General features: G+C 35.2%; 2 protein-coding genes across 2 annotated transcripts; one reads left to right on the top strand and one right to left on the bottom strand.

Moving 5' to 3' along the window:
- Positions 1 to 7,640: 7,640 nt before the first annotated feature.
- Positions 7,641 to 8,665, bottom strand: LOC118484075 (protein FAR1-RELATED SEQUENCE 1-like). The gene is made up of 3 exons (XM_035979967.1): positions 8,588 to 8,665; positions 8,198 to 8,438; positions 7,641 to 7,870 (listed from the first exon to the last, which is right to left on the bottom strand). The coding sequence occupies exons 1-3, from the start codon at positions 8,663 to 8,665 to the stop codon at positions 7,641 to 7,643; spliced, it is 549 nt and encodes a 182-aa protein (XP_035835860.1).
- A 12,791-nt stretch (positions 8,666 to 21,456) lies between these two features.
- LOC110870716 (stemmadenine O-acetyltransferase) lies at positions 21,457 to 23,080 on the top strand. The gene is made up of 3 exons (XM_022119889.2): positions 21,457 to 21,575; positions 21,663 to 22,089; positions 22,160 to 23,080. The coding sequence occupies exons 1-3, from the start codon at positions 21,457 to 21,459 to the stop codon at positions 23,078 to 23,080; spliced, it is 1,467 nt and encodes a 488-aa protein (XP_021975581.1).
- The last annotated feature ends 3,652 nt before the right edge of the window (positions 23,081 to 26,732 follow it).

Raw genomic sequence — 26,732 nt, forward strand, 5'->3', positions numbered from 1 at the left:
GTGGGTCCAAAAAGGTTTTACCGTTGCCATTTTAGTCCACTGTGTTAACTTCATCCATTTTTTATGTTAACGGGAAGGACAATTCGATCATTTTATATGTAATTCTGTTAACTAGAAGGGCAATTTGGCCATATAAATGACTGAATTGCCTAAATGACTGAATTGCCTTTCTCGTTAACAGAAATAGTGGATGAACTTAACCCAATGGACTAATTAAAATGGCAACAGTGAAACCTTTTTGGACCCACAGGTAAAAAATGGAACCTTTGGACTAAACTGTTAAAATGGCCCAAACTACATGAACTAAAATGACAATTAACTCTATAATTTAAATCTGGTTTGGACATGAGGACTGGAGACTTTAAACGTTTAAGTGTAAATATTATTTGAATATGTTGTGAAATTGGGTGATTGCAGCAACCTGTGATTGTAGATTCAGAAATGAATATGCTGATTACATAGATTATACAGGCTTACCTGAATTTACAATCACAAATTGCTGTAAAATTAGGTAATGCAAATCATTTGGAAAATATATAATATAAAATTAAAATGAAAAGCTTCATACAAGTTTCAATAAATTATTACATATCAAGCAGGTAATTCAAATCCTTTGTAAAATTAAATTAAAATAAAATAAAAAAACTTCATACAACTTTCAATAAATTATTACGTAGGAAGCAATTTGTCCCTAATGAAGCATTTTGTTCACAAATAAAAGGAACGGGATGAATTCATTCACCTCCATAAATTTACCCTTAAACATTGAAGTGAATAATTAATTTAGAACAGAAATTTGCAAGCATTTTACCATATAATTAAATGAACTAAGCACCTGCTTTGTTGATGAAGATGATAGGTAAAACATATATAGTCCATGCATATCAAAAGTTTGATGAACTAAGCACATTTATTTACTAAAAGCTTATGCTTAAATGTCCTCGGATTTTTATTTCGCTTCTCGCCCTATAATGGTTATGCTAAAAGGCCCAAGATTTTTACTTTGCTTTAAAATTCGTTTAAAGCTAAGGCCTCTAATATGAGAGAGCATTAACAAATATAGCACCAAATAATAATGAGATTTGTCAGCACTATTAAATCTCTAAACATACCACCAAAAAAACAAATCTACATAACGCCAAAAAATAAGATAAGAAATTTTTTTAATGTTTTTGCAAAATTCCAGAATTTTCAATAATATTTCGCAATAAAATTCCAATTATACAAAAATACATACACTCACGACAAAAGTTTACTAATATTAAACAACTCATTCAAGTATATCGAACTACAAAAGTATGAATGAAACACAAACTAATGCTAAAACATCTTCCTAATAAATCCCGACATTAGATCTACCACTAAATTATTAATTTAATGTAATAGACAAAGTTTATGATTATTTACAAAAACTCATTCGGTTTACCAAATCATGTTGGGTATTGTTAATAAACTATTCCATATGTTTGATTACCATATAGCCACGTTCCAGTCGCTTTTCTATTGTTTGCACCACATTATATTCACAATTAATTACTTAAACACAATAATTATTTTTGACTAAACTATTTTAAATAAAATAAAGTATTCAAATACATACATATGCCATGTGCCACTTAAATTTAATCTCAAAAACTTGTTCAATAATACGGACGAGCATGTAAATTTTATGAGTCTTTCCTTCCTTTATAAAATCAACAATATAGCCGAATTTGAAGTCCGGACAAACAATTATAAGTGACCAATGTTTACTACAAAAATAAAAATTATAGAACATATTAAGTATGTATTTGTATTCGTATGTGTATGTATGGTGGGGACTTTATATTACCTAGCTAAGTATCGTGCAAGATAAAAAAATAGAATGAAGCTCATGTATTTCTTTTACGTTTTTTAACGTCTTCAAGATGTGTCTTACACTGTGATCCAGTGATTTTTTGTGGATTGAAAAAAGCACACGAGAATTGTGCGACTCAAAGAAATGCCTAAAATAAAAAAAAAAAGTGACAAAGTTAGTAAGTTCAGTTCCATCTAAAAATGTTATGGTACCATATAATAACAATAATAGCAACTTAGATGGCAAACCAATGTAATATGGTGACATCAAGGCAACCCTCCAAGAACAATTTTAACAAATCGGAATACAGAATGTTCTCATGAACCGGCAGATGATACATCCCGTCAAGTGGACTGACCCAAATGTAATGGTTCTTACCAACGCCAATTTAATTAATCAACGAATTCTCGAATTCGTGGAGGCTTAAGCTTTATCCTTTTCAAGGACAAATCTACATCAGGATCACTAAATGCAGGCACAGTCTCAAACTCAGTCTCGGACTTGGGCATGTGCTCGGGCTTGGGCTCTAGCTCGAGCTCGAGGACGGGATTAGGATTTAGCTCGAGATTGGAATCATGCAACTCAAATGAATTTTATGAACCAGTTTGTAGATTGCTCACATTCATTAACCAGAACATTCATAAAAAAACATTAGTTATATATAAATATATATATATATATATATATATATATATATATATATATATAGGAAGGTTATCATACATTACGGCTTAACGTACATCACGTACGACAGGTAATTACGCACGTTCATTTTAAAATCACGCACGTTAAAACTCAAAAATCCAAAATCACGCATGTTGAAACACAATAATCACGCATATTGAAAACATTAATCACGCGTGTTATAGAACAAATCACGCATGTTGTCGTACGTGAAGTACGTTAAGCCGTAATGTACGATATACTTTTTCTATATATATACATATATATATATATATAGGTACGGGATCAGGAGAGAACGGTAAAAAGTGTGAGAACGGTGAGAACGGATCCGTGGCCCAACACGTGGCAGGGGACGCTAATTGATATGCAGGGGTACGATTGTCCTTTTATACGTTCTCTCCTTATTCGCGTTATAAATCTTTTTCAAATTAAAATCCAAAGATTTCTTGTTAGCTGTTACCTCCTTTGCAAGCTTTCTCAGATTTATGGCGTTTAACGTGGATTCTGTTCGACAAAGTAAAATTCGATGACGTTTCCTATTTTTGTTCCAGCAAATCATGCAACAGATATGGCGTTTTGTTCTTTTATGCTTGTTTCATTGTTTTTTTAAATTAGTATTTTCATAATGTGTTGTATGATTTCAATGGCGTTGTTCAATTATCCAATTTAATCGCGTTTTAATTTGTAGTTAAACAATTACTAAGAACTGATAATTGGAGTTTTCAATATTAATTTTAATTGTCGTTTAGGATCTTGTATATTTCTTATGTTTTTACGATCATTGGCGTTTTACATCTCTTTGATTAGTTTTGAATATTATTTAGTAGTAATTGTAAACATCAGTTATGACTATTTGTTAATTTGTGTAAATATCAGTTTTGTTAACTATGGCGTTTTCATCATAATATTATATTTTTGTTAATTATTTATGTTGTTAAGTGTTTTTAATTATTCATCTCATGGCGTTTTCATTATCAAGTCGCATTAGTATTTTTGTTAATCAATAAAGTTATGGTGTGCGTATTTTGGCCTTTTCATCATGGCGTTTTCAAATTATGTGTTTATTATGTCTTGTTTATTATTCAATTAATGGCGTTTTAATCTATAATGTTATTACGAGACATTTTCTATTTTTAATGGTGTTTTTCTGATTTTTCTGTTCCTCACTGTATTTTCTCAGACGAAGTTGCTTCCTCGAGTCAAAGGTTTTGCCCCAAAATTGGATTACCATTTATCATTCCTGACGTCAGTGAAGAAATAAAGCCCACAATGGACATGATATTCACAAGCCTCAATGATTGTTATTCAATGTATGTTAAGTATGTTAAGGAGTGTGGGTTTTCAGTCAGCAAATGGACTACAAAGATAAACTCTAAAGGTGTGTTACATATTAAGTATTACTTGTGTACGAGATCTGGGTTTTATAAGGACAAAAAGGTTGATACGTTGGACCCCAATCAAAAGGAGCGATTAGTGCGATCCAACTTTTCAAAGAGGACTGATTGTGGTGCACTGTTATGTGTAATTTTTTAGGCTGGATCATGGAAGGTGTATAAGTTTGTCGAGGAGCACAACCATGATCTTGTTGAACGTCCTGATAAGCATTTTCTTCCAACTGAACGACACCTCACTCAGCTCCAAAAGCATGTTATACACAACATGTCTAAGTCGAATTTGGGTCCCGCCAAGGCGTTTAATGTTATGAAGACTTGTTTTGGAGGTTTTGAAGACGTGGGTGCAAGTAAACTTGAATTTAAGAACTCCAAGAGGAAAATTAACTTGTTTATAGGGGAATATGACGCCGATATGGTTGTGAGACATTTGGATGAAAAAAAAACATTCCCAGCCTAATTTTTCGTACGATTACTTCACAGACGAAGACAATAGTTTGAAGGGACTTTTTTGGTGTGACGATCAAGCCAAACGTAATTACCACGTGTTTGGTGATGTGATTTCGTTTGACGCCACGTATCGTTCCAACAAGTAATATTTTATAATTCAACTTCTTCTGTTTTTTTGGTGTTTTTTGAGTTTACATGCAATGACGTCTTTATGAGTTAAATGCAATGGCGTTTTTATGAGTTTACATGCAATGGCGTTTTATGAGTTTACATGCAATGGCGTTTTGTTATTGTTTCAGTTCTCATGGTGTTTTCATATGCAGATACGCTATGGTGTTTGTACCGTTCACTTGTATAGACAATCATCACTGCAATGTTACATTTGGTGCTACATTATTGGAGAAGGATGAAGAAAAGAAACGACACTATGAAAGAACAATAGGGTTTTGTTTGATGATGGTTGATCCAGTGTTACACTTTGGATACGTGTCGGGTTACCGTGAGATGTATAGGATGTGCATTAAAAGACTCAATTGAGCAGGAAATAGGAGGAGATTCACTCATTGACTGACATGTGTCCTCAATCTTGTTTATTTTATACGTATGTATAGATTATACTAAAAATAACAAATAAAGTATGAATCTTTAACTTATTTACGTTTATCATTATTTCTAAGAATTTATATTAATATAGTTGAGTAATAGGGTTGAATCTGGTTTGAGAACCCATCCCGATCCTAACCTAACCTGAATCGTTTACATCGGGTTCAGTTCTCTGGTCTCCCAACCTAGTTTGAGTGAGTGTTAACCCAGTTTGAATATATTTAACCTAACTCCAACCAGGTTTGAACCCAGTTCAGGTTGAAATCCTAACCTGATTTGTGCACACTTAGATAGGGTAGGGTTGGGTTTGAGTTTAATAACAAACTTATTGTAATTAAAAGTGAGAGGTAAATGGTTTGAACCTCAGGATCATTGTTTTTCAAGAAAAATGTTGAATTAATAGTTTTTTAATTCCGATTAAAAGTTATTAAAATGTTAATATTTTGTATATTATCTATCATTTATGCATAATTGCATGAGTAAATATATACTTGTACAATCTACACTTAGTGAATAAGTAATTGACCGCATCATGTGTCAAAATTTTATGAGTGATAAATTATAGTTTTCACTTCTCTTGTTTCACCAATTCGTATTTAATCTTTTTTCTTTTTAAATATATCTTATCTCAAAAATGTTTTATAATTCATAGAGTTTCATTACTAACTATTTAAAGTTTCATTTGTTAACTAGTATATCCACTTGGGAATAGCCTAGTGGTATTGATGAGTTAGATAAAGATTAGGATATGAGAGGTCAAGAGTTCAATGCCTATAGTGTACAAGTTTAGTCATTCAAAATAAATTACAAGTTTTGTCCTTTATGTTTACATCCTTTTGCAGACGGTGTTCTTTAGCGTAAAAGTTGACAAGTTTTGTACTTAATGTTCCAAAATCTTGCACGATCTATCCTTTAGGCCAAACCCAATAAATTTTAGTTAAATCAGATTACATAATGGTATTTTAGTCTTTTTACCTGTTTATTTAATATTATTTAAAAAATAAAAAAAATATTTTTAAAAAGTTGTATATATATATATATATATATATATAGAGAGAGAGAGAGAGAAAGAGAGGCCGGTTATCATACAATATGCCTAATCGTACAATACGTACGCTATAAGAATAGCCGTCGGATCATCTCAAATAACCCCGTGTTTAACTATTAAATTAATCAAATAAAGATATATATATGAAACCGCCAAGGTTAAAATCGTCCTTTACGAAATCAAAAAACCCTGATAATCAACAAACAAAACCTCAAAATCATACCGTAAGATTCTTAATCAAAACCCTATTCAAAAATAGAACAATTAATCAAAAATTGATCGATTAATATTCAACAAAACCTTCTGCGAATTGAACTTCTACTGAATATGGAAATTTAGAACTGAAACAAATCGATGGACCAACTATCGAAGAAGATGATGCAGGGTCAAAATCAAATAAGAATATGCGAAATACATAACAAAACCTGCGAAAAACACTTCAGACAAAAAGAAAGGATATGTTTTTTTGTAAAGTTTGCGAATTCATATAACATTATATGCGAAAACACTTAAGATGTCATATAAACGTGCGAATTCATGACATTACACATGCGATTTCAATAAAAAGTTAATAATCTTTGAAATTTCTTATAGTTTGCGAATTCATCCTTTTACACATGCGATTTCAGAAAAAAAATAATTATCTTTAGATTTCTTAAAGTTTGCGAATTTGTTTTCGATTCAAATGCGATTTTGAATATAACACTTCAAATACTTTCAAATTACTTTGACCTAAAAATGCAAAAAAAAAAAAAAATAGAAGTATTTTATGAAAAACAAAACTTAATTTATTACAGATGTGACTGTAATTTGACATGTAATGATCAATTTTACAATAAATACTACTGAACTTACCACCCTACCTATATAATAAATTTACTATTTTAATATAAAAAAACCCAGATATAACTATCTTCCATATTAAGAAATAGAAGACGAAAAAAAACACAAACAACAGACCAACAAAAAATGGCATCTGAAGATTCAGAAAAAATAAAAAACATTGCAATCAAAGAGCTATTGTCAACTCGCACATTGACAGAAATAAGCACCGATGTCACCTCTTCTCATCTGGTTCTTGATGTGCAGGGAAAAATTCTTGAAGAAATCAAGAAAAATCAAGATATGTGGGAAAGACTACTTGAAGAACCACCATCAAGCTTTAGAGACGCAGCTTTGAATCACATAAAGGAGCAATCTCGAGCTGATGACTTGGCCTTCTCTTTCCTGAAAGATGCTCTAAACACTGTGAAGGAGAAGATGGAGTTCAGCTTTGCTGAAGGTGACAAAATCTTTGCTTCAAGTAACTAAAATTCTGTTTAATCGTTCTATGCTTGTAGTTGTGTTAGACAATAACAACTGTTTTATATTTTGGGTATGTGTTTTGAACAAATATTATGCTTGCTTATATTATAAAATCGCATGAATGACCCAGACATATTTGCCACAAAATAAAAACAAGATAACTCAAAATCGCATGTATTAAAAGTGAAATCGCATATAAGTCTAATTATAAACTAATGACTTAAAATCGCATGTTTATACTAAAATCGCATGAAAAATGATATAAACAGATGAATATAAAATCGCATGTGTTCTATAAATTCGCATGTACATTTTAAAAAAATTACTCATCCTCATCATCTTCTGAAACCTCCTCCCACTGATCTTCTTCTTCAGATAAATCATCACTACTACCACTGTAATCTTCAAACTCATCTTCCTCTTCGTCGTCTTCGACCTCGTTGTCTTTGTCTCTGCTGCGAACATTTTCAATCTGGACGCCCTTCATCTTCTTTTTTTGCTGTTTACCTTGTTGTTTGGCTTTCAGAATCTCACAAGTACGAATATCATGACCTTTTTCATTGCATACACTACATGTCCTTAACCTTTTCCCCTTTCGGTTGATCATTTATTCTTTCTTGGATTTAATCCTTTTATGCGAGCCACGACCTTTGTTTCTTATACCAGCCGGCACAGGGAAAGTAGGAGGAGCATTAGTTACCGGTTGTTGATAACCAATCAACTTTGAAAATCGGTCAAATTTTGGATCAAGTTGCTTGGTTATACGACTTTGATCAACTCTCTCTTTAAGCTGCATCATTTGATCCCTTAGTAAAACAAGTTGATCAAGGTCGGAAATCAAATTGCTAACCAAATACTCCCCTGTGTGGATGATTTCACGAGCAATCCGTTTAGCCTTGTGTTGCACATTCTTGCCACCAACATTTAAATTGTACTTCACATTTAGCTCATTCGGCACCACATCCTTCGTCCATCTCTTCATAACATATTTATTTGGTATTTCTTTAACACCAAACATCTTGAAAAGAAAATAGATGTATTTGCATAGCAGCCCATACTGCTCAAAACGCAAGCAACTACACTGTGAAATTACATCATTTTCAAGATTCTTGAACCACACCTAGGAAAAGCCAAAAAAATATATTAAAAATTAAAATCACATGTGTAAACATAACAAATTCGCATGTCTAAAAAATCATGATCTGGAAAAAGAAATTCCCATGTATGTTATCAAAAGTTCGCATGTTTGAACTATATATACTATAATACCTCTAACAAACCATCTCCATGGGCTTTAAAGTCTTTCAACAATATCCTGATCTGTGGACCCTCGACTTTGGTGTCCATCGGCAGACATTCAGAAATTGTTCCATGAATCTCTACTTGCTTGTCACAACCCCCGATCCCTTCTTCTCGGGAACGGGCGGCCGTAAGCCAGTTTCGGTGGTATCACGTTTATTTATCCAATTTGGCAGCGGAAATTTTCATCAGGACCGTAGTTAGGAAATATTGAATCAGAGTAAACCACCATATTTTATAATATTAAACATATGGGTAAAACCCAAGTTTTTATTACAAACTGAATTACAGGGATAAATCCCACTTTATTGAAATAAACGCTTTCTTTTTATTTAGGTAACTTTTATTGCCACTTTTCCAAGCCTCCAGTGCTCTCCAGCTGGCTTCTATTTGGCTTTCACATTTCGTTACCTGAAACGCGTTTTAAAAACATTTTGTCAGTGGGAAATACTGGTGAGTGAATCCCAGTTTAATCAAGTTTAAATAGAAAGTCACAGTGAACAGTATTGAGGGCGCATCCGCAATTACATTTGTTTCCAAGTTATATCAATTATCACCCGTGGTACTATCGACACCCGACTTGTGGTAATGTTACTCCATAACCAAGTTGTAACAAATTTTGTATACAAAACCCCAACATACCCACGATAATTGTATTCTTACAAATACTCAATAACTGTCGTTCGCAGGGAAAAGTATTTAAGGTTTTGTAAAAACAGTTAACAAAAAGAGGATTACTCACATTGCTATTTTAGGTTATCCTTTATGGTTTCCTGGTGAATATCTATAATTTACACAAATGCACGTGTGTTAGTATAATAACCCATTTTAACATTAGTAATACCCTCCCCGAGACGGCATTCCAACGACTACGTCGGGCAGAACCACGATAGCCGTTACGGAATCCTAGATCAATCGGGCAGCGTATCTAATACGTCTCCAGGGGTTATAATACTTACATCGTAGCAGAACCTCACTATTTTAGGGGGTATAATGCCCGGCTATAGTGTATACTACTTCAGAAATTTAGAAAGAAAGAAAGAAAGTTGTGAGCGACAGAAACTGAAAGCCCGTTGCCTTCTTATATAGGGCTGTAATCGCGTCTCCACGCGGCCCGCGTGACATTTGGGCTGAGCTTACGCGGCCCGCGTCAAGGCTGGGTCAACGCGTAGCTTAGCCCAGTCATCGTATAGCTTCGACGGGTGTTGGGCCAGGTGGCGGCCCAGGACGTTGCCAGATTTCAGGTGCTCGCGGCCCACATGGACTTAACCAAACTTGTACGCGGCCCGCATTAACTTATAGTTTTGGCGAAGTCTGGTTACACACTCGCGCGGCCCGCATGAACTTGAGGTGAGGCCCTACGCGGTCCGCCTCAACTTAATAATTATTGTTTTTATTTATTTTATATAGTATAATCTATTTTGGGGCTCGGTTTTCATATACGGGGTGCATATAAAGACATATTGATATATTTAAAGATATATAAAGTGTCAGAATTATTATGAGGATGTCGGTTTTACCGAGGGTTGTTATATCCTCCCCACCTTGTTTTAGAGCTCGTCCTCGAGATCTACTGGAACAAGTGTGGATATTTCTTTTTCATTTCTGATTCAAGTTCCCATGTGTACTCGGGTCCTCTTTTGGAGTCCCATTTCACTTTGACCAGAACTAATCTCTTATGCTTGAGATTTTTAATTTTTCTATCTTCAATCTGTAGAGGCTTCTCCACAAACTTGAGTTGCTCATTTACCTCTATATCTTTGAGAGGTACTACGAGTGATTTGTCAGCTAGACACTTTTTGAGATTAGATACATGAAATACATCATGTATTCCTGCCATTTCCTCTGGCAGTTGTAGCTGATAAGCTACAGGTCCTATTCTTCTGATAATTTTAAAAGGTCCAATATACCTGGGACTTAGCTTTCCTCTTTTGATGAATCTTACCACTCCTTTCCAGGGAGAGACTTTCAATAATACCTTATCTCCTACTTGAAATTCTAATGGTTTGCGTCTGTTATCGGCATAACTCTTTTGTCGATCACGTGCTGCTTTCAGTCGTTCCTTGACTTGAATGATTTTGTCAGTTGTTTCTTGTACTACTTCAGGTCCAGATAATTGTTTTTCCCCAATTTCTGCCCAACAGACTGGGGTTCTGCACTTTCGTCCATAAAGTGCTTCGAATGGTGCAGCATTGATACTTGTGTGATAACTGTTATTATAAGAAAATTCTATTAAAGGTAAGTGTTCGTCCCAATTACCTCCAAAATCAATTACACAAGCTCTAAGCATGTCCTCCATTGTCTGAATTGTCCTTTCACTTTGTCCGTCTGTTTGAGGATGATAAGCTGTGCTTAGATTTAACCTGGTTCCCATTGCTTTTTGGAAACTTGACCAAAAATGAGAGGTAAAACGGCTATCCCTATCAGAAACAATTGATAAAGGAATGCCATGTAATGAAACAATTTCATTTACATACAATTTGGCTAATTGTTCCATACTAAAGGTTTCCTTCATTGGTAAGAAATGAGCTGACTTGGTTAATCTATCTACAATCACCCAGATTGTATCATTACCTTTCCTTGTTTTAGGCAATTTGGTAACAAAATCCATTGTTATCAATTCCCATTTCCAAACCGGCATTTCTAACTGCTGTAACAAACCTGAAGGTTTCTGGTTTTCAGCTTTAACTTGTGAGCAAGTCAAACATTTAGAAACATAAGTTGCTATGTCCTTTTTCATTCCTATCCACCAGAAATTCTTCCTTAAATCCTGGTACATTTTATCACTTCCTAGGTGCATCGTATATTTAGATTTATGGGCTTCTTCTAATATACGGTGACATAAATTTCCTAATTTAGGTATCCACATTCTCTTTTTATGGAACCTCCAAATTCCATCTGTTCCCTGTTCTAATTCCTTAATCATTCCTTTTAATTTTTCAGTATCTTCCTTGATTACTGATTCTTGTGCTTCTCTAATCTGTTCATTTAAATCTACTTGCAGATTTAATTTAAGAGAACGTACCCTTTTTGGCTTTTCGTGATATTTTCGACTTAAAGCATCAGCCACCACATTGGCTTTTCCTGCATGATACTGGATATCACAATCATAATCACTAAGTAATTCCATCCAGCGTCTCTGTCTCATATTCAACTCTTTTTGCCCGAAGACATATCTTAAACTCTTATGATCCGTGAATATGGTAAACTTACTACCATAAAGATAATGTCTCCAAATCTTAAGGGCAAAAATTATGGCTCCTAATTCCAAATCATGGGTCGAATAATTTCCTTCGTGACTCTTAAGCTGTCTAGATGCATAAGCTATAACCTTTTGACGTTGCATCAATACGCATCCATAACCTAACTTTGAAGCATCACAAAAGACTACAAAGTCTTCAGTTCCTTCTGGTAATGCTAGTATGGGTGTATGGGTTAATCTTTGCTTAAGAATTCTAAAGGCTTCTTCTTGTTTTGGTCCCCATTCAAACTTAACAGATTTACAGGTGAACTTAGTCAAAGGGATGGCTATCCTAGAAAAATCTCGAATAAATCTTCTATAATAACCGGCCAATCCTAAGAAACTTCTAACTTCAGTTGGTGACTCTGGGGTTTTCCATTTGGTAATTGCCTCGATTTTTGTTGGGTCTACATGAATTCCTTCATGGTTAACTAAATGTCCGAGAAATTGTACCTGTTCTAACCAAAACTCACACTTTGAAAATTTAGCATAAAGCTTTTCTTTTCTTAACAAACTTAAAAGTAAGTGCAAGTGCTTTGCATGCTCTTCTTTACTTTTAGAGTAAATTAGAATATCATCTATGAAGACAATTATGAATTTATCCAAATATGGTTTACATATTCGGTTCATCATGTCCATAAATGCGGCTGGGGCATTGGTTAAACCAAATGGCATGACAGTAAATTCATAATGACCATACCTTGTTCTGAAAGCGGTTTTAGGAATATCTTCTTCCTGTACTTTTAATTGATGATATCCTGATCTTAAATCGATTTTAGAGAAAAATCGAGCTCCTTGAAGTTGATCAAACAAATCATCGATTCTTGGTAATGGGTACCGATTCTTAATCGTGACTTTGTTCAATTCACGGTAGTCAATGCACATACGCATTGATCCGTCCTTCTTTTTGACAAACAATATCGGTGCTCCCCATGGCGATGAACTTGGCTGTATAAATCCTTTTTCCAATAATTCGTCTAATTGTTTCTTTAGTTCTTGCATTTCAGCGGGTGCCAAACGGTAAGGTGCTTTGGCAATTGGTGCTGTCCCTGGTAGCAGATGGATTCTAAATTCCACTTCTCTGTCTGGTGGTAATCCTGGAAATTCTTCTGGAAAGACATCTGTAAATTGGGATACTACCGGGATATCTTTTAATTCTTTTCCTTTAGTGTTAGTGATTATAGAAATCAAATACACTATAGATCCTTTTCTTATACAACTTGCAGTTTTCATTACAGAGATGAATTTAGTGGATCTAGATGGTTTATCTCCTTTAATTGTGATCTTTTCACCTCTTGGTGATTTTATCTGTATTGACTTTTGATCACATAAGATATTGGCTTTATTGGCTATTAACCAATCCATTCCTAATACGACATCAAATCCTACCAGATTCATCGGGTAAAGGTTTGCAATAAATTTTTGATTAAAAATTTCTATTCTTGCTCCTTGCAAGATTTCAGAAATCTTAATGGTTTCTCCATTTGCTGTTTCTACTAGACATTCTTGTGGTAGTTTAGTTAATGATTGATTTAGGAGTTTGCAAAATGAAGTATTAATAAAACTTTGGTTTGCACCAGAGTCAAATAATACTTTAGCAAAAATATCATTAACTAAAAATGTACCAGCAATGACGTCTGGAATCATCTTGGCTTCGTCTGCAGTCAAAACGAATGCTCTAGCATTTTTAGGGTTCTTGTTGTTTGCAGCTGGAGTCAACTTTGGGCAGTTTGTCCTAATATGACCTTTTTCTCCACAGTTGTAGCACATTCCATTACTGGCTTTTCTTCTGCAATTCTCTTCCTTGTGACCTGGCGCCTTACAGTAATTGCAGTAAGTAGAGCATCTTCCAGAATGCTTCTTCTTGCAGTTCCTGCAGTATGGTGCAGAGGTAGAACCTATATTTCTACGGTTGGAATTCCCAGAACGGAATTCTTGGGTAAGCCTTTGGGTTAGGTTTCTCCTCTGGTCTTCTTCTCTAGTATGGATTAACTCATCTGTCAAGGTATTGGCTAGTTCTACAGCTTCTTCTATAGTTTGGGGTCTAGCTGCCTTGACTACATGTCTAATCTCTCCAATTAATCCCCAGATATAACGGGAGATTAATACCGGTCAGGTGATGCAAGGGTTGGTACTATCCTAGCATATTCAAAGAATGTGGTAGTGTAACCCTTACTGTCTACCCCGGTCATTCTAAGATTTAGGAACTTATTTGCTATCTGTTCTTTTTCATTGGGAGGGCAGAATTTCCTTTCCACCATGTTCTTGAATTCCTCCCATTCCATGTTATAAACCCTATCACTTCCTCTTGACTGGAGGATAGTGTTCCACCATTCTAAGGCTGCGTTTTTAAACAGATTTGAAGCAAACATGATTTTATCTTCTTCAGCACACTTGCTTATTTTCAGAACTGCCTCAGTTTTCTCTATCCAGCGTAAAGCTGCAATGGGTCCTTCATTGCCCGAGAATTCTATTGGTTTGCAGGACCAGAATTCTTTGTAAGAACAACCATGTGGCATGGTTCTTCTTCTTTTGGGAATGGGCGCTTGAAGTACGGGTCCATTGTTCACGCTGTGTTCTGGTTCACTTGGTCGTTTGCTGCTATGCTTACTTTTATTATTCGCTTCTTGAATCGTTTGAATAATAAATGGCATTGCATCTATAATTCCTTGTGCCACAATATGCTGAACGGCACTATTATCCATTTGGTTTCCATTGTTATTGTTGTCCGGATTCTCATTAACCACGTTATTATTACTCTGGTTATCGTTATTCAGATTATCTTGATTTCCCTCGTCGGCCATCTGAATTTTTGACATTTACCAAATATTAATATCACGAATAATATTTGAATATAGCTAATCACATGACACGCACTTTTTAACCAAAAGCGTCGAGCATTGCGACATTTACTCTATTTATATAGTATGCATCAATACACACCAGTACAGAAATTAAAATTACAGTACCGACTGAAATGTAAAGCTACAATACTAATAGTATGCATCCGTAGTTTTCTTTTCTTTTTTTTTTCTAACACATACACACATATATTATTTTATTATTATTATTATTACTACTACCATTTCTGCCATCACCTTCACTGATATGGATTCATCCAAAAATCCATATTACGCTCATCGTATTTCCATACGAGGCGTTCTCCCACCTGTCGCATACGATCACTGCTTTCTAAAATTTCCTCCCCAAAAGTCCTAAGTTCCTGGACATTTTCTGCACTCATTGGGGGTGCAGGTTCTAGGATTGGGTTTGGAAACTGAGGTACGGGTTCCTGATACGGAGGCATAGGGGCCTGGTACGGGTATGGATTCTCTAAAATTTCCCTAACGTATGCATCACTAATGTTGTAGGGATCTTGAGGATCTAACCCTGGATAAGCTCCTAAGTTGGGCATTGGCACATTTTCCTGTATTGGGTTTTGTTGCACGTAGTCCCTAACATCGTCCCACCAGGGGTCGTAATTTTTTGGGTCTAGAGGATCAGGTGCAGGTACCCTAGGTATCTCCTCCGGGTTGTAATCAGGCATTTCTATCTGGTTTTCTACTTCCATGGGTTGGTCAGGATTTTGTGGTTGTGGTGCTAGCATTTGTTCCAGGTTTGGGTCAGCAGCAGTGGTTGCTAAAATATGGATATTAGCAATACCCCTATTGAGCATATCCTGATTATAAGCATCAGTTTCTCTTTTTGCTGCGGCTAACACTCGCTGTTCCTGCAACTTTTTCATTCTTTTCCTACGCTCGTGCGCTCCCCTACTGAACCATCCCCTCTTTTTCTGAGGAAATGGCTCTTCAGACTGAGCCTTAAACACAAAGATCCCTTCTTCTGTGTCAGCAGAATACCCTGAGAGGGCAGGCTGAGAAGAGGAGGTGCCTTCGCTCCTAGGTGAACCAGACAGTTGACGATAGGCGTCAGAAGGTCCTTGGTCACTCATACTGTAAACTAATAAATAGTCAGATAACACATAACAAGCAATTACAATTATGCACGTATTTCCGTAATTTATTTCCTAACAATTTGAATTTTGATGTCAGCAGAACACTTCTGCGGCTGAATCAGTGGCATAGCTCTGATACCACCTTCTGTCACAACCCCCGATCCCTATTTCCCGGGAACGGGCGGCCGTGAGCCAGTTTCGGTGGTATCACGTTTATTTATCCAATTTGGCAGCGGAAATTTTCATCAGGACCGTAGTTAGGAACTATTGAATCAGAGTAAACCACCATATTTTATAATATTAAACATATGGGTAAAACCCAAGTTTTTATTACAAACTGAATTACAGGGATAAATCCCACTTTATTGAAATAAACGCTTTCTTTTTATTTAGGTAACTTTTATTGCCACTTTTCCAAGCCTCCAGTGCTCTCCAGCTGGCTTCTATTTGGCTTTCACATTTCGTTACCTGAAAGCGTTTTAAAAACATTTTGTCAGTGGGAAATACTGGTGAGTGAATCCCAGTTTAATCAAGTTTAAATAGAAAGTCACAGTGAACAGTATTGAGGGCGCATCCGCAATTACATTTGTTTCCAAGTTATATCAATTATCACCCGTGGTACTATCGACACCCGACTTGTGGTAATGTTACTCCATAACCAGGTTGTAACAAATTTTGTATACAAAACCCCAACATACCCACGATAATTGTATTCTTACAAATACTCAATAACTGTCGTTCGCATGGAAAAGTATTTAAGGTTTTGGAAAAACAGTTAACAAAAAGAGGATTACTCACATTGCTATTTTAGGTTATCCTTTATGGTTTCCTGGTGAATATCTATAATTTACACAAATGCACGTGTGTTAGTATAATAACCCATTTTAACATTAGTAATACCCTCCCCGAGACGGCATTCCAACGACTACGTCGGGCAGAACCACGACAGCCGTTACGGAACCCTAGATCAATCGGGCAGCGTATCTAATACGTCTCCAGGGGTTATAATACTTACATCGTAGCAGAACCTCGCTATTTTAGGGGGTATAATGCCCGGCTATAGTGTATACTACTTCAGAAATTTAGAAAGAAAGAAAGAAAGTTGTGAGCGACGGAAACTGAAAGCCCGTTGCCTTCTTATATAGGGCTGTAATCGCGTCTCCACGCGGCCCGCGTGACATTTGGGCTGAGCTTACGCGGCCCACGTCAAGGCTGGGTCAACGCGTAGCTTAGCCCAGTCATCGTATAGCTTCGACGGGTGTTGGGCCAGGTGGCGGCCCAGGACGTTGCCAGATTTCAGGTGCTCGCGGCCCGCATGGACTTAACCAAACTTGTACGCGGCCCGCATTAACTTATAGTTTTGGCGAAGTCTGGTTACACACTCGCGCGGCCCGCATGAACTTGAGGTGAGGCCCTACGCGGTCCGCCTCAACTTAATAATTATTGTTTTTATTTATTTTATATAGTATAATCTATTTTGGGGCTCGGTTTTCATATACGGGGTGCGTATAAAGACATATTGATATATTTAAAGATATATAAAGTGTCAGAATTATTATGAGGATGTCGGTTTTACCGAGGGTTGTTATATTGCTAATCAAAAAATATAGACCTGGTGTAGATCTTAGCAGCATCCTTTTCCAAAGTAGTTTCGCTCCAATCAGCTGGCTCAGTATATCTTGAAATATGATCATTCTTTCTATGATTGAACCTTTGTACATCCATTGCACCGTCAAAATGATTCATAAACTCTACGAGAATGAGTTGTGAATTAGCCACCTGGCAAAAAAAAAATGGTTCTCACTCTCTGATCTTGAAGTTGTTCTCATAAGTCTCGACATTGGCTCGTGCCGGTAAAAAGCCGGAATCCACATGGATCTCATCACAAACATATCATCAATCCATTTGTTTTCAGTGAGCCCGAACTCGATCATCACCAACTTCCACTGCCTCTCGAATTCTTCGGGCTCAATGGAATCAGTCCATACAATGTCGCACATCCTCCTTTTAAACTCATCATTATTGCACAACTCGTGTCCAACCTATAACAATAAATGCTTTTTATATCAGCCTATAACAAAAATCTATATTAAAAAAAATACAGCTAACGAAAGACAATATAGCATGCTATACCTTATCTGCCACTTTTTTCATTATGTGCGACATGCACAATCTGTGTCTGCTATTAGCAAAAACCTCCTCAATAGCCTGTTTCATAGCAGGGTCTTGGTCCGTCACTACAACCTTTGGCTGCTGACCAAATGACCTTAAGAATGAATTCAGAATCCATTTATATGATTCAATGTTCTCCGATGCCAACAACCCAGCTCCAAGTGTTACATTTCGACAGTGGTTGTCAATGCCAGTGAACGGAACAAACACCATCTTGTACCTGAAGAAACACATGCGAAAACACATTGAAAACATCCGAAATATATAAAAACACATGCGAAAACAAACAGGTTCATGAAGTCATATAACATGCGGTATTCACCTGTTTGTTTTGAAAGTTGCATCGAACGATATCACATCCCCAAATTCCATATAGTTAAGCTTGCACAAACCATCAGCCCAGAACAAACCAGTTAACCGTTTGTCATCATCAACAGAATATTCGTATGAATAATCAGCTAAATACTTTTTTTGTCAGTCATCATATTAATCACCATGTCAGCGTCACATTCTCCTATATAGCTGTTAATTCGCTTCCTAAAATTTTTGCAATCATCAACCGTGGCACCAACGTTCTCGAAACCACCATAACGTTTCCTCATTATATGGAAAGCTTTGACAGGACCAAGGTTTAAAGTGCCTAGTTCCCAAACCATATCCTCCTGAACATCTGACAATTGTCTATAAGCTGGAAGCATGTGAATATCATCTTGACATACAAACGTGTGATTATGGCCATCAACAAATTGCTTTACTGTATATAATCTACCATCCACAGTGCGAAGCATAAGTTGAGGTTTGCATCCAATTCTAATAGTCCCCATGTTCCTTGTTTTGAACTGCTTTTTTGACTTCGAACCATCGTCAATACACAGTGGCTTATGTTCCTCTTTAGAACAAACAAAATACTTAGTTTTGATTATACCACCACTTTGTACTTCACCACCTTTCCGAATAGAAAACCCAGCTAACTTAGCATATGATTGGTAAAATGCATATGCTTGTTCAATAGAGATAAATTGCATTCCAACCACAAGTGTAGCTGATGCTTGAACCTCCGGAGTGTAAACCCTTTCATCTACATGAATCAAATGAGAAAAACAAAAAACATGCGAATTATCAGACTAGTTACATGCGATATATTAATAACAACATAATTTCATCGTAATGAACAACACACATGCGAATTGTATGAATAATAACATGCGAAAATGATGATTTTGATTAATCTGTTTTATACATGCGATTTATCATAACATAACATGCGAAAATGCGTAAAGAAAATAAACATCAAATGCGATTTGAAAGACTCATAACATGCGAATTTGTACATGTTGCTTTCATGTCAAAAATATAATCAACATTCAAACTTCAAAAACAACAAATGTAAAATCATTGCTACGATTAAACAAAAAACAAGTATACGAATAATTTAGAGATCTGAATTAACATAATTACCATTCGTCCCTTAGGTTACAGCACTTGTACTTGCATTTGGATTTGGATTTGGATTTGGATTTGCAGGTTGCAGATTTAAAACATCCTCAATCGAAACTCTCTGATATGCAGATAATTGAGCATGATCACCGATCGGTCGAGTTTCTTCAAAATCAACATCTGTTCGTCCAGTGCTACTCTATGGATCCATCGGGAAAAAAAAATTGAATGAAACCCTAACACAGCAGAACGAAAACTGCAATTTGAGAATTATGAAAAATTTGAAACTGATTCGAATGATAATTACCGGGATATCAGTGTAACGAACTTCTCGCTGATTGAATGAAGAGATGAATTTGCCCTCAGATGATTGAATTAATTGTCTGATTTAACCTTATTAAAGAAAAAATGAATCAGGACACGTGTATGGCTAAGAATGTCGCGTATGTAATGTATGATTAGGTAATTTGTACACTACTCTTTACCTATATATATATACATATATATATATATATATATATATATACATATATATATATATATATATATAACTCCCTCTCTCTCTCTCTCTTCACCACTACCACCTCCAACCCACCATCACTATCAACTCATCTACCATCAACACACCACCTAAAATCCAAATCAACACCTCCAAAAATCCCCAAAACCAAAAAACCCCAAAAAACAATTCTGATCATCAAGTCTCCGGCCACACCACCTCCATCACCGTAAATACACTGAGCCACAACTAAAACTGGTGTCATTGTGGCAGATACGTTTACAAAGCAAAATATACAAATGAAATTCATTGTCTTTCACTTGATTTATGCTTCGAATTTGTTGGATCTACTGAAATTCATTGATTTTGAGTTCGAATTAACAGTTACGATTACTGCTTTTAGTGATTTGAACTTATGTGCAAAGCAGAGTGACTGATTTTGATAAGTTTGTTTAACGATTTAGATGTTAAATGTTAATTGCATGTCTGATGATCATATGAAATTCTGTCATCTTTTAAATTGTTAGAGAGAAGAGAGAAAGATAGGGGAGTTTTCAGATTAGAGAGAGAGAGAGAGACAGACAAAGAGAGGGGAGTTTTCAGACGAGAGAGAGAAGAAAGAGAGTTTATATATATTTTTTTTTTTAAGTTTGGTCCAAAATAGTCATTGAATAAATTTTCGAGTTAAATATTATTTTAGTCCCTATGGTTTGGGTCACATTGCCAGTTTAGTCCAAAGGTTTCATTTTTCACATGTGGGTCCAAAAAGGTTTCATCGTTGCCAGTTTAGTCCACTGGGTTAATTTCATTCATTTTTTATGTTAACGAGAAGGGCAATTCGGTCAGTTTATATATGGCTGAATTGCCCTTCTAGTTAACAAAATTACATATAAAATGACCAAATTGCCCTTCTCATTAATCGAAAAAATGGATGAAGTTAAGCTAGTGGACTAAAATGGCAACCACGGAACTTTTTTGGACCCACAAGCGAAAAATGAAACCTTTGGACTAAATTGATAAAATGTCCCAAACCACATGAACTAAAATGACATTTAATGTAAATTTTCTTTACAAAATGGCCTCTGAAAAAGTGAAATGACAAGAATGCTCTCATGTGCAAGGCACATGAGCATGCTTAACCAAAAAATCTAACTGGGTTTGGCCTTAAGGATAGAACGTGCAAAATTTTGGAAATTAAGTACAAAAATTGTCAGCTTTTGCGCTAAAAGACACCGTCTGTAAATGATGTAAAGATAAAGGACAAAACTTGTAATTTACTAAAAAAAACTAGTATATTTAACAAACTTGTTAGAAAATTATATATTAAACTTTCCAAATTATAAACTCTTTGGTTTACCGTCTCAAACTCTAATAAAGAAGGATGGTTATCGTAAACTTCAATTTTTTCACTATAGCAAAAAAAAAAAAAAAAAAAAAAGAAGTCATAAAAAGAAGAGTGAAGTCTTCAAATGGAATCAGCTTTGCATCCTATATAATGAGGAGTGTGATATGAAGCTGATCATCATCCATAGAAAATGAAGTGGTTATTCTCAGCCCATAAAGCAACCCGACGTGCCATCAATTTTCAGCAACCTCAACTGCAGCCTTCATCCTTGTTTTCAAGTCGATATTATAGTACTGAATCCACCTACAGGTTAGCAAAGGCAACCTTGATCTCTGTATTGTCTAAACATGAAACTCATGCATAGATTGTGGCTAGCTTATTACTATATTTATGCAGGTTATCGAAGGAGCTTGAAATAATTTCAAGACAAACCATAAAACCAACTTCTCCAACTCCACATCATCTAAGAACCTTCAATCTCTCCATTATAGACCAATATATGTACGATGTCTACACCCCTTTGATCTTATTTTTTCCTAATACCGACAACGCTAGCGTGAAGGATGTAGTAACTAAAAGATCAAAACATCTCAAGGAGACTTTAGCTAAGGTTCTTACTCGATTCTACCCTCTTGCTGGAAAAATTAAGGACAATATGCAAATCGAGTGCAACGATGAAGGAATCTATTACATAGAAGCAAGAGTCAACCAGAAGCTGCAAGACTTTCTATGTCATCCAGATGATGAAAAGGTTAGAGAGTTGACACCTGAAAGCCCTTGCACCGTGGAATCTTCAGTAGGAAATTATGTCATTGGTATTCAGGTAAGTTTTAATTGTAGCTTCCGATCATAGCGCTATATATGTATATGAGATCTCTTTGTCACTCTATCAGGTGAACTTTTTCCTTTGTGGTGGGATTGGGATTTCCGCAAGTGTGTCACACAAGATCTTTGATGGACACACATTCTGCACGTTTATGAAAGCGTGGGCCGTAGCTGCGAGAGGTTCAACAGAAACAATTTCACCGAGTTTTGTGGCTTCTGAGATCTTTCCAAACAATCCTTGTTTAGTACATGGCTCACTGTCTTCCAAGTTATGGTCCACCAAAATTCTTAGTACAAAAAGATTTATGTTTGATTCAACGGCTTTGGCTTTGCTCAAGGCCCAACCGGTTGCCATCCCCAACTCAATAAATGGACCAACCCGCATGGAGGCGACAACTGCTGTAGTTTGGAAAGCTGTTGCAAAAGCAGCATCAAAAGTAAGACCATTTGGTCCACAATCCCCTCATGTGTTGTTATCAGCGGTCAACTTTCGAAAAAGGGCAATACCTCCTTTGCCCAATGACTCAATTGGAAACCTTATTGGTGGAGCTGTTGCTATATGCTTTCCTGGGAGGCAACTGGACTTGCCAACCATGATGGGTGAGTTAAGAGAATCAATAGCAAAAATCAACTCAGCTCACATTGATTCCCAAAAAGGAGAAATGGGACATGAGACCATCAATGAGAGATTGAGAACATTAAATCAGATAATGGATATGATAAAGGAAGGAAACGGCATCATAGCTTCGAGCTTATTGAATATTGGAATTTATGACGTCGATTTCGGATGGGGAAAGCCAATATGGTTTTATGCCATGAACGCTGGAGGCGATAGGTTATTGAATATGAATGAAACGCCGAAAGGTGATGGTGTTGAAGCTATACTCACATTGAGTCATGAAGAAATGAAGATATTCGAGCATGATCCCGAGCTTCTGTCCTATGCTACCATCAACCCTAGTCCTCTTTGTTTTCTTAAAAATTCATAGACTATAGATTTTAATAAGAAATAAAAAATAGTTTCGGTTCTTATTCGGTATTTTATTTGATTTTCATATTTATTATTCGATATTTTATTTGATATCATTAATGGGTGTTGGGAATCCATCTTTCTCATCTCTAGCTCTCTCACTTCCATATTAACAACACATTCATTTTTCATCCCTTAGCATTCCGTTGCTAACCATACTTGGACCCTTGAAATTGATATTTTTCATCCCTTCTATCCTAAATCACTAACAAATTAACAATTAACAATTAACAAACTATAAATAAACAACATTTGTATGCATATAGGTGTGTACTTTATGCTTAGGGTGGCTTTTAAAAAAAAAAAAATTGATGTTTCATTTTTAACCCAAATTTATTTGTTTTTCTACTTATAACACAAAAAGTTTTCATATCTTGTAATTCAACCTTATAACTTTTGTGCTTTCAACTTTCCTCTCCACACTTTTCATATTTCGCTGATTTTTCGTTTTAAATTTTGCGAATTAACACGACGTAACGTGTGTGTAGTTCAACGTTTTAACATTTCGTTTTACGCTTCGTACTAGATTTTGCGAGTTAACACGGCTCAACGTGTGTGTGTGGTTCAACGTTTTTACGTCGTCTATCTTTTCCCTGTTTGACAGGTTCGTTATAACGTGCGGGGTCCTAAATCGACTTAATTATTATTTTCTATGTTTTATGTTGCAGTCTAATTTCTTTATATTAATACACCGTAACTTCAATATTGGTTGTCGCTGGCGATGGTATGGTATTGGTGCTATTCGGCATGGTTTTACGCCCCCACCGCATTACGGCGGGTGGTAAATCTAGTTTTTATCAATTAAGACCATTCACCAAATATTGTATATCGATACTGATTTTTAGTTGGTTGCATTTATGGTGTTAATCGTGTCTAGTTTTTAATAAAGAAGTAACATATATAACAACTAATAATAATAATAATAATAATAATGGTAATATAACAAATTAATAATAATAATAATAATAATAATAATAATAATAATTATTATTATTATTATTATTATTATTATTATTATTATTGGGATGGTGTTCGGGAAGTAATCATGCTCATCGTGGTTTTCGGTTGGTCGCTATAGATGGAGCGGTGTTCCCGCCGGTCTCGCTTCATGTCGGCTTTCATCTTGCTTCTTTTCGAGATAATTGTGTCCCCCTTATGTCACATAATATATGATTCCTATATGAAACGCACCAAACCTGGGTCTTATACGTTGGATTTACTCTTTAGCAACTGATGTGCTCAAAATTATACATATTTTTATATAAATATTTTCTACACTTTTGAGTAGCTTTTTATTGAATCATGCTCATAACTTATTTATATTTGATGTTTGGTGATTGTAAGTGAAAACGAGAAAATAAATTAATTTATACATATAAGATCATAAATGAAAGTAAATTTGAAAACCATACAATTTGGAAATTTAATTTTACAACTTTTAATGCTAATTAATAATTATACTAGCGGGATTCTCGCGCGCTTCGCTACGGGCCTTTGGTCATTTTCGGTCTGGTACATTCCAGTATGATACCGGCACCCGACATAGCAATCATTGCCAATCGACACGTTTTTTACATCCATTGAAAACCAATAAAAACGAATACATGTACCGGTACCGGTGTTATTTGGTCGGTATCGGTCCGTTACAATGCTGGTATCGTACAGATACTCTCGATAAAGCATATGATGCAAAAAAATACTTTATTGCGAATATTACTTTCTGTTGAATGAATTTTGTACCATCACATCGAGAATTCTATAAAAACGAATACGATATCGTTACCGATGTTGTTTGGTTGGTGTATGTTCGGTTTATGATGATAAAAAAAATCAACTATGTATGACCCGTTCGAATACCGATGTTGTTTGGTCGGTATACGTTCGCTTTGTGATGATAAATAAAATCAACTATATATGACCCGTTCGAATACTAACATTGTTTGGCCAATATATGTTCGGTTTGTGATGATAAAACAATTAACTATATTTGACCCATTCGAGTAGAAATTTTATCGAATCATACATAATAATAGGCACATGATGACGTTAATAATAACAAAAAAATATTACCAATGTTATACAATACCGTTACTGATGTTGTTCAGACAATATCAGTAATATTAAAAAAAGAAAATCATTAAAAGTTAAAATTAAATAAATATGTTTTAAGGTTATAATTAAATATAATAACAATCTATTATAATATCAACTATGCATGTATCTAGATTTTTTGACCTAACAATCCCGTATTATTAGAGGATTAAATAATAAAGAAAGTTTTTTTAGCAATCGAATAATAAAACCCAAAAACCAAGTTGTGGTATACCGTGCATATATCGACACATGTTTTACATCGATTAGAAACTATGAAATCGAAAATCGGTACCATTTCTCTTAATACCGCTATTGGTAGCTATGTTGTTCGATCATAATCAGATCGGTTCATCATGGAAACGGTTCACACAAAAGTTATACCGAAATATTGAGTAAAGAATTAATACAACTACGTATCTACATTTTTAAAAGTTAATAATCAAAAATTATTAGAGGGTTAACTAATAAAAAAACTATTATTTAAAAAAAGAAAAACATTATTAAAACAAAAATTATTATTAGGCAAAGTACTATTCATGCTCACTTTCTATTTATATGTATAAATATGTTGGAAAGCTACGAGAGAGAAAAAATAACAAAAATATATATAACATGTGTCGATTCACAAGAAAGTCTTTCTTAACATGAAAACAATGGGTCTTCCTGTTGAAATGAAAGATAACAACTCTAAACTGAATTAGCTTACATGTGAAAATAAGAAATAAAAACTTTCTAGAAATAACTAAAAGAAAGGAACTGGGTATCTTTATATGTTACATTCTTAGTAATTGATCGAATTTTCACATGATGTTATCGCAACATAGGATAAGCATTACCTGTGCTGCAACATTGTCCTCGAGCAGCTTTGTCGCAACCTCAATATACAACAGCCAACTTCATTACTTGCGCCCCAACATTGTCCTCGAGCAGCTTTGTCGCAACCTCAATATACAACAACCAACTTCTCTTGCCATTCTCTATTCTTCTTAGTACCAAGACTATGGTTCTCATGTACAACTCTGATCGACAAACACGTGGTGTTCATTATTCAAAACCCAAAAAAAAAAACACAAACACCGTTATCATCTATACCCATAAGCCAAATTAAACACTCAGTCTGATTCCGTAAAAGCTTTAGAAGCGACAATTGAAGCTGCAAAACACAAAAACAACCTTAAAATCTTGTAAAATGACAACAAAACTAAAGAAAATGCAGTAAGATGATCAATAATGGACACTTCAAATGAAATATTAAAAAAAATGTCCTAAGCATCTGTCACAACCCCCGATCCCTCAGGAACAGGCGGCCGTGAGCCAGTTTCGGTGGTATCGTGTATTGTCTAATTTGGCAGCAGAATTTTTTCATCAGGACCGTAGTTAGGAAATATTTTATCAGAGTAAAACCACCATATTTTCATAATATTAAACACATGGGATAAAACCCAAGTTTTGCAGTACATACATTTTCATAGGAATAAATCCTATTTAATTTAATAAAAACATCTATTTTATTTTAG

This window comes from Helianthus annuus, chromosome 11 (assembly GCF_002127325.2).
Source record: "Helianthus annuus cultivar XRQ/B chromosome 11, HanXRQr2.0-SUNRISE, whole genome shotgun sequence".
Taxonomy (NCBI): Eukaryota; Viridiplantae; Streptophyta; class Magnoliopsida; order Asterales; family Asteraceae; genus Helianthus; species Helianthus annuus.

Coding starts and splice junctions, on each gene's coding strand:
- LOC110870716 (XM_022119889.2), top strand. CDS start 21,457: ATGAAGTGGTTATTCTCAGCCCATAAAGCAACCCGACGTGCCATCAAT. Junction 21,576..21,662: donor AGTACTGAATCCACCTACAG/GTTAGCAAAGGC, acceptor ATATTTATGCAG/GTTATCGAAGGAGCTTGAAA. Junction 22,090..22,159: donor ATTATGTCATTGGTATTCAG/GTAAGTTTTAAT, acceptor TCACTCTATCAG/GTGAACTTTTTCCTTTGTGG.
- LOC118484075 (XM_035979967.1), bottom strand. CDS start 8,665: ATGGACACCAAAGTCGAGGGTCCACAGATCAGGATATTGTTGAAAGAC. Junction 8,439..8,587: donor ATGGAGATGGTTTGTTAGAG/GTATTATAGTAT, acceptor GGCTTTTCCTAG/GTGTGGTTCAAGAATCTTGA. Junction 7,871..8,197: donor CAAGGCTAAACGGATTGCTC/GTGAAATCATCC, acceptor GCAATGAAAAAG/GTCATGATATTCGTACTTGT.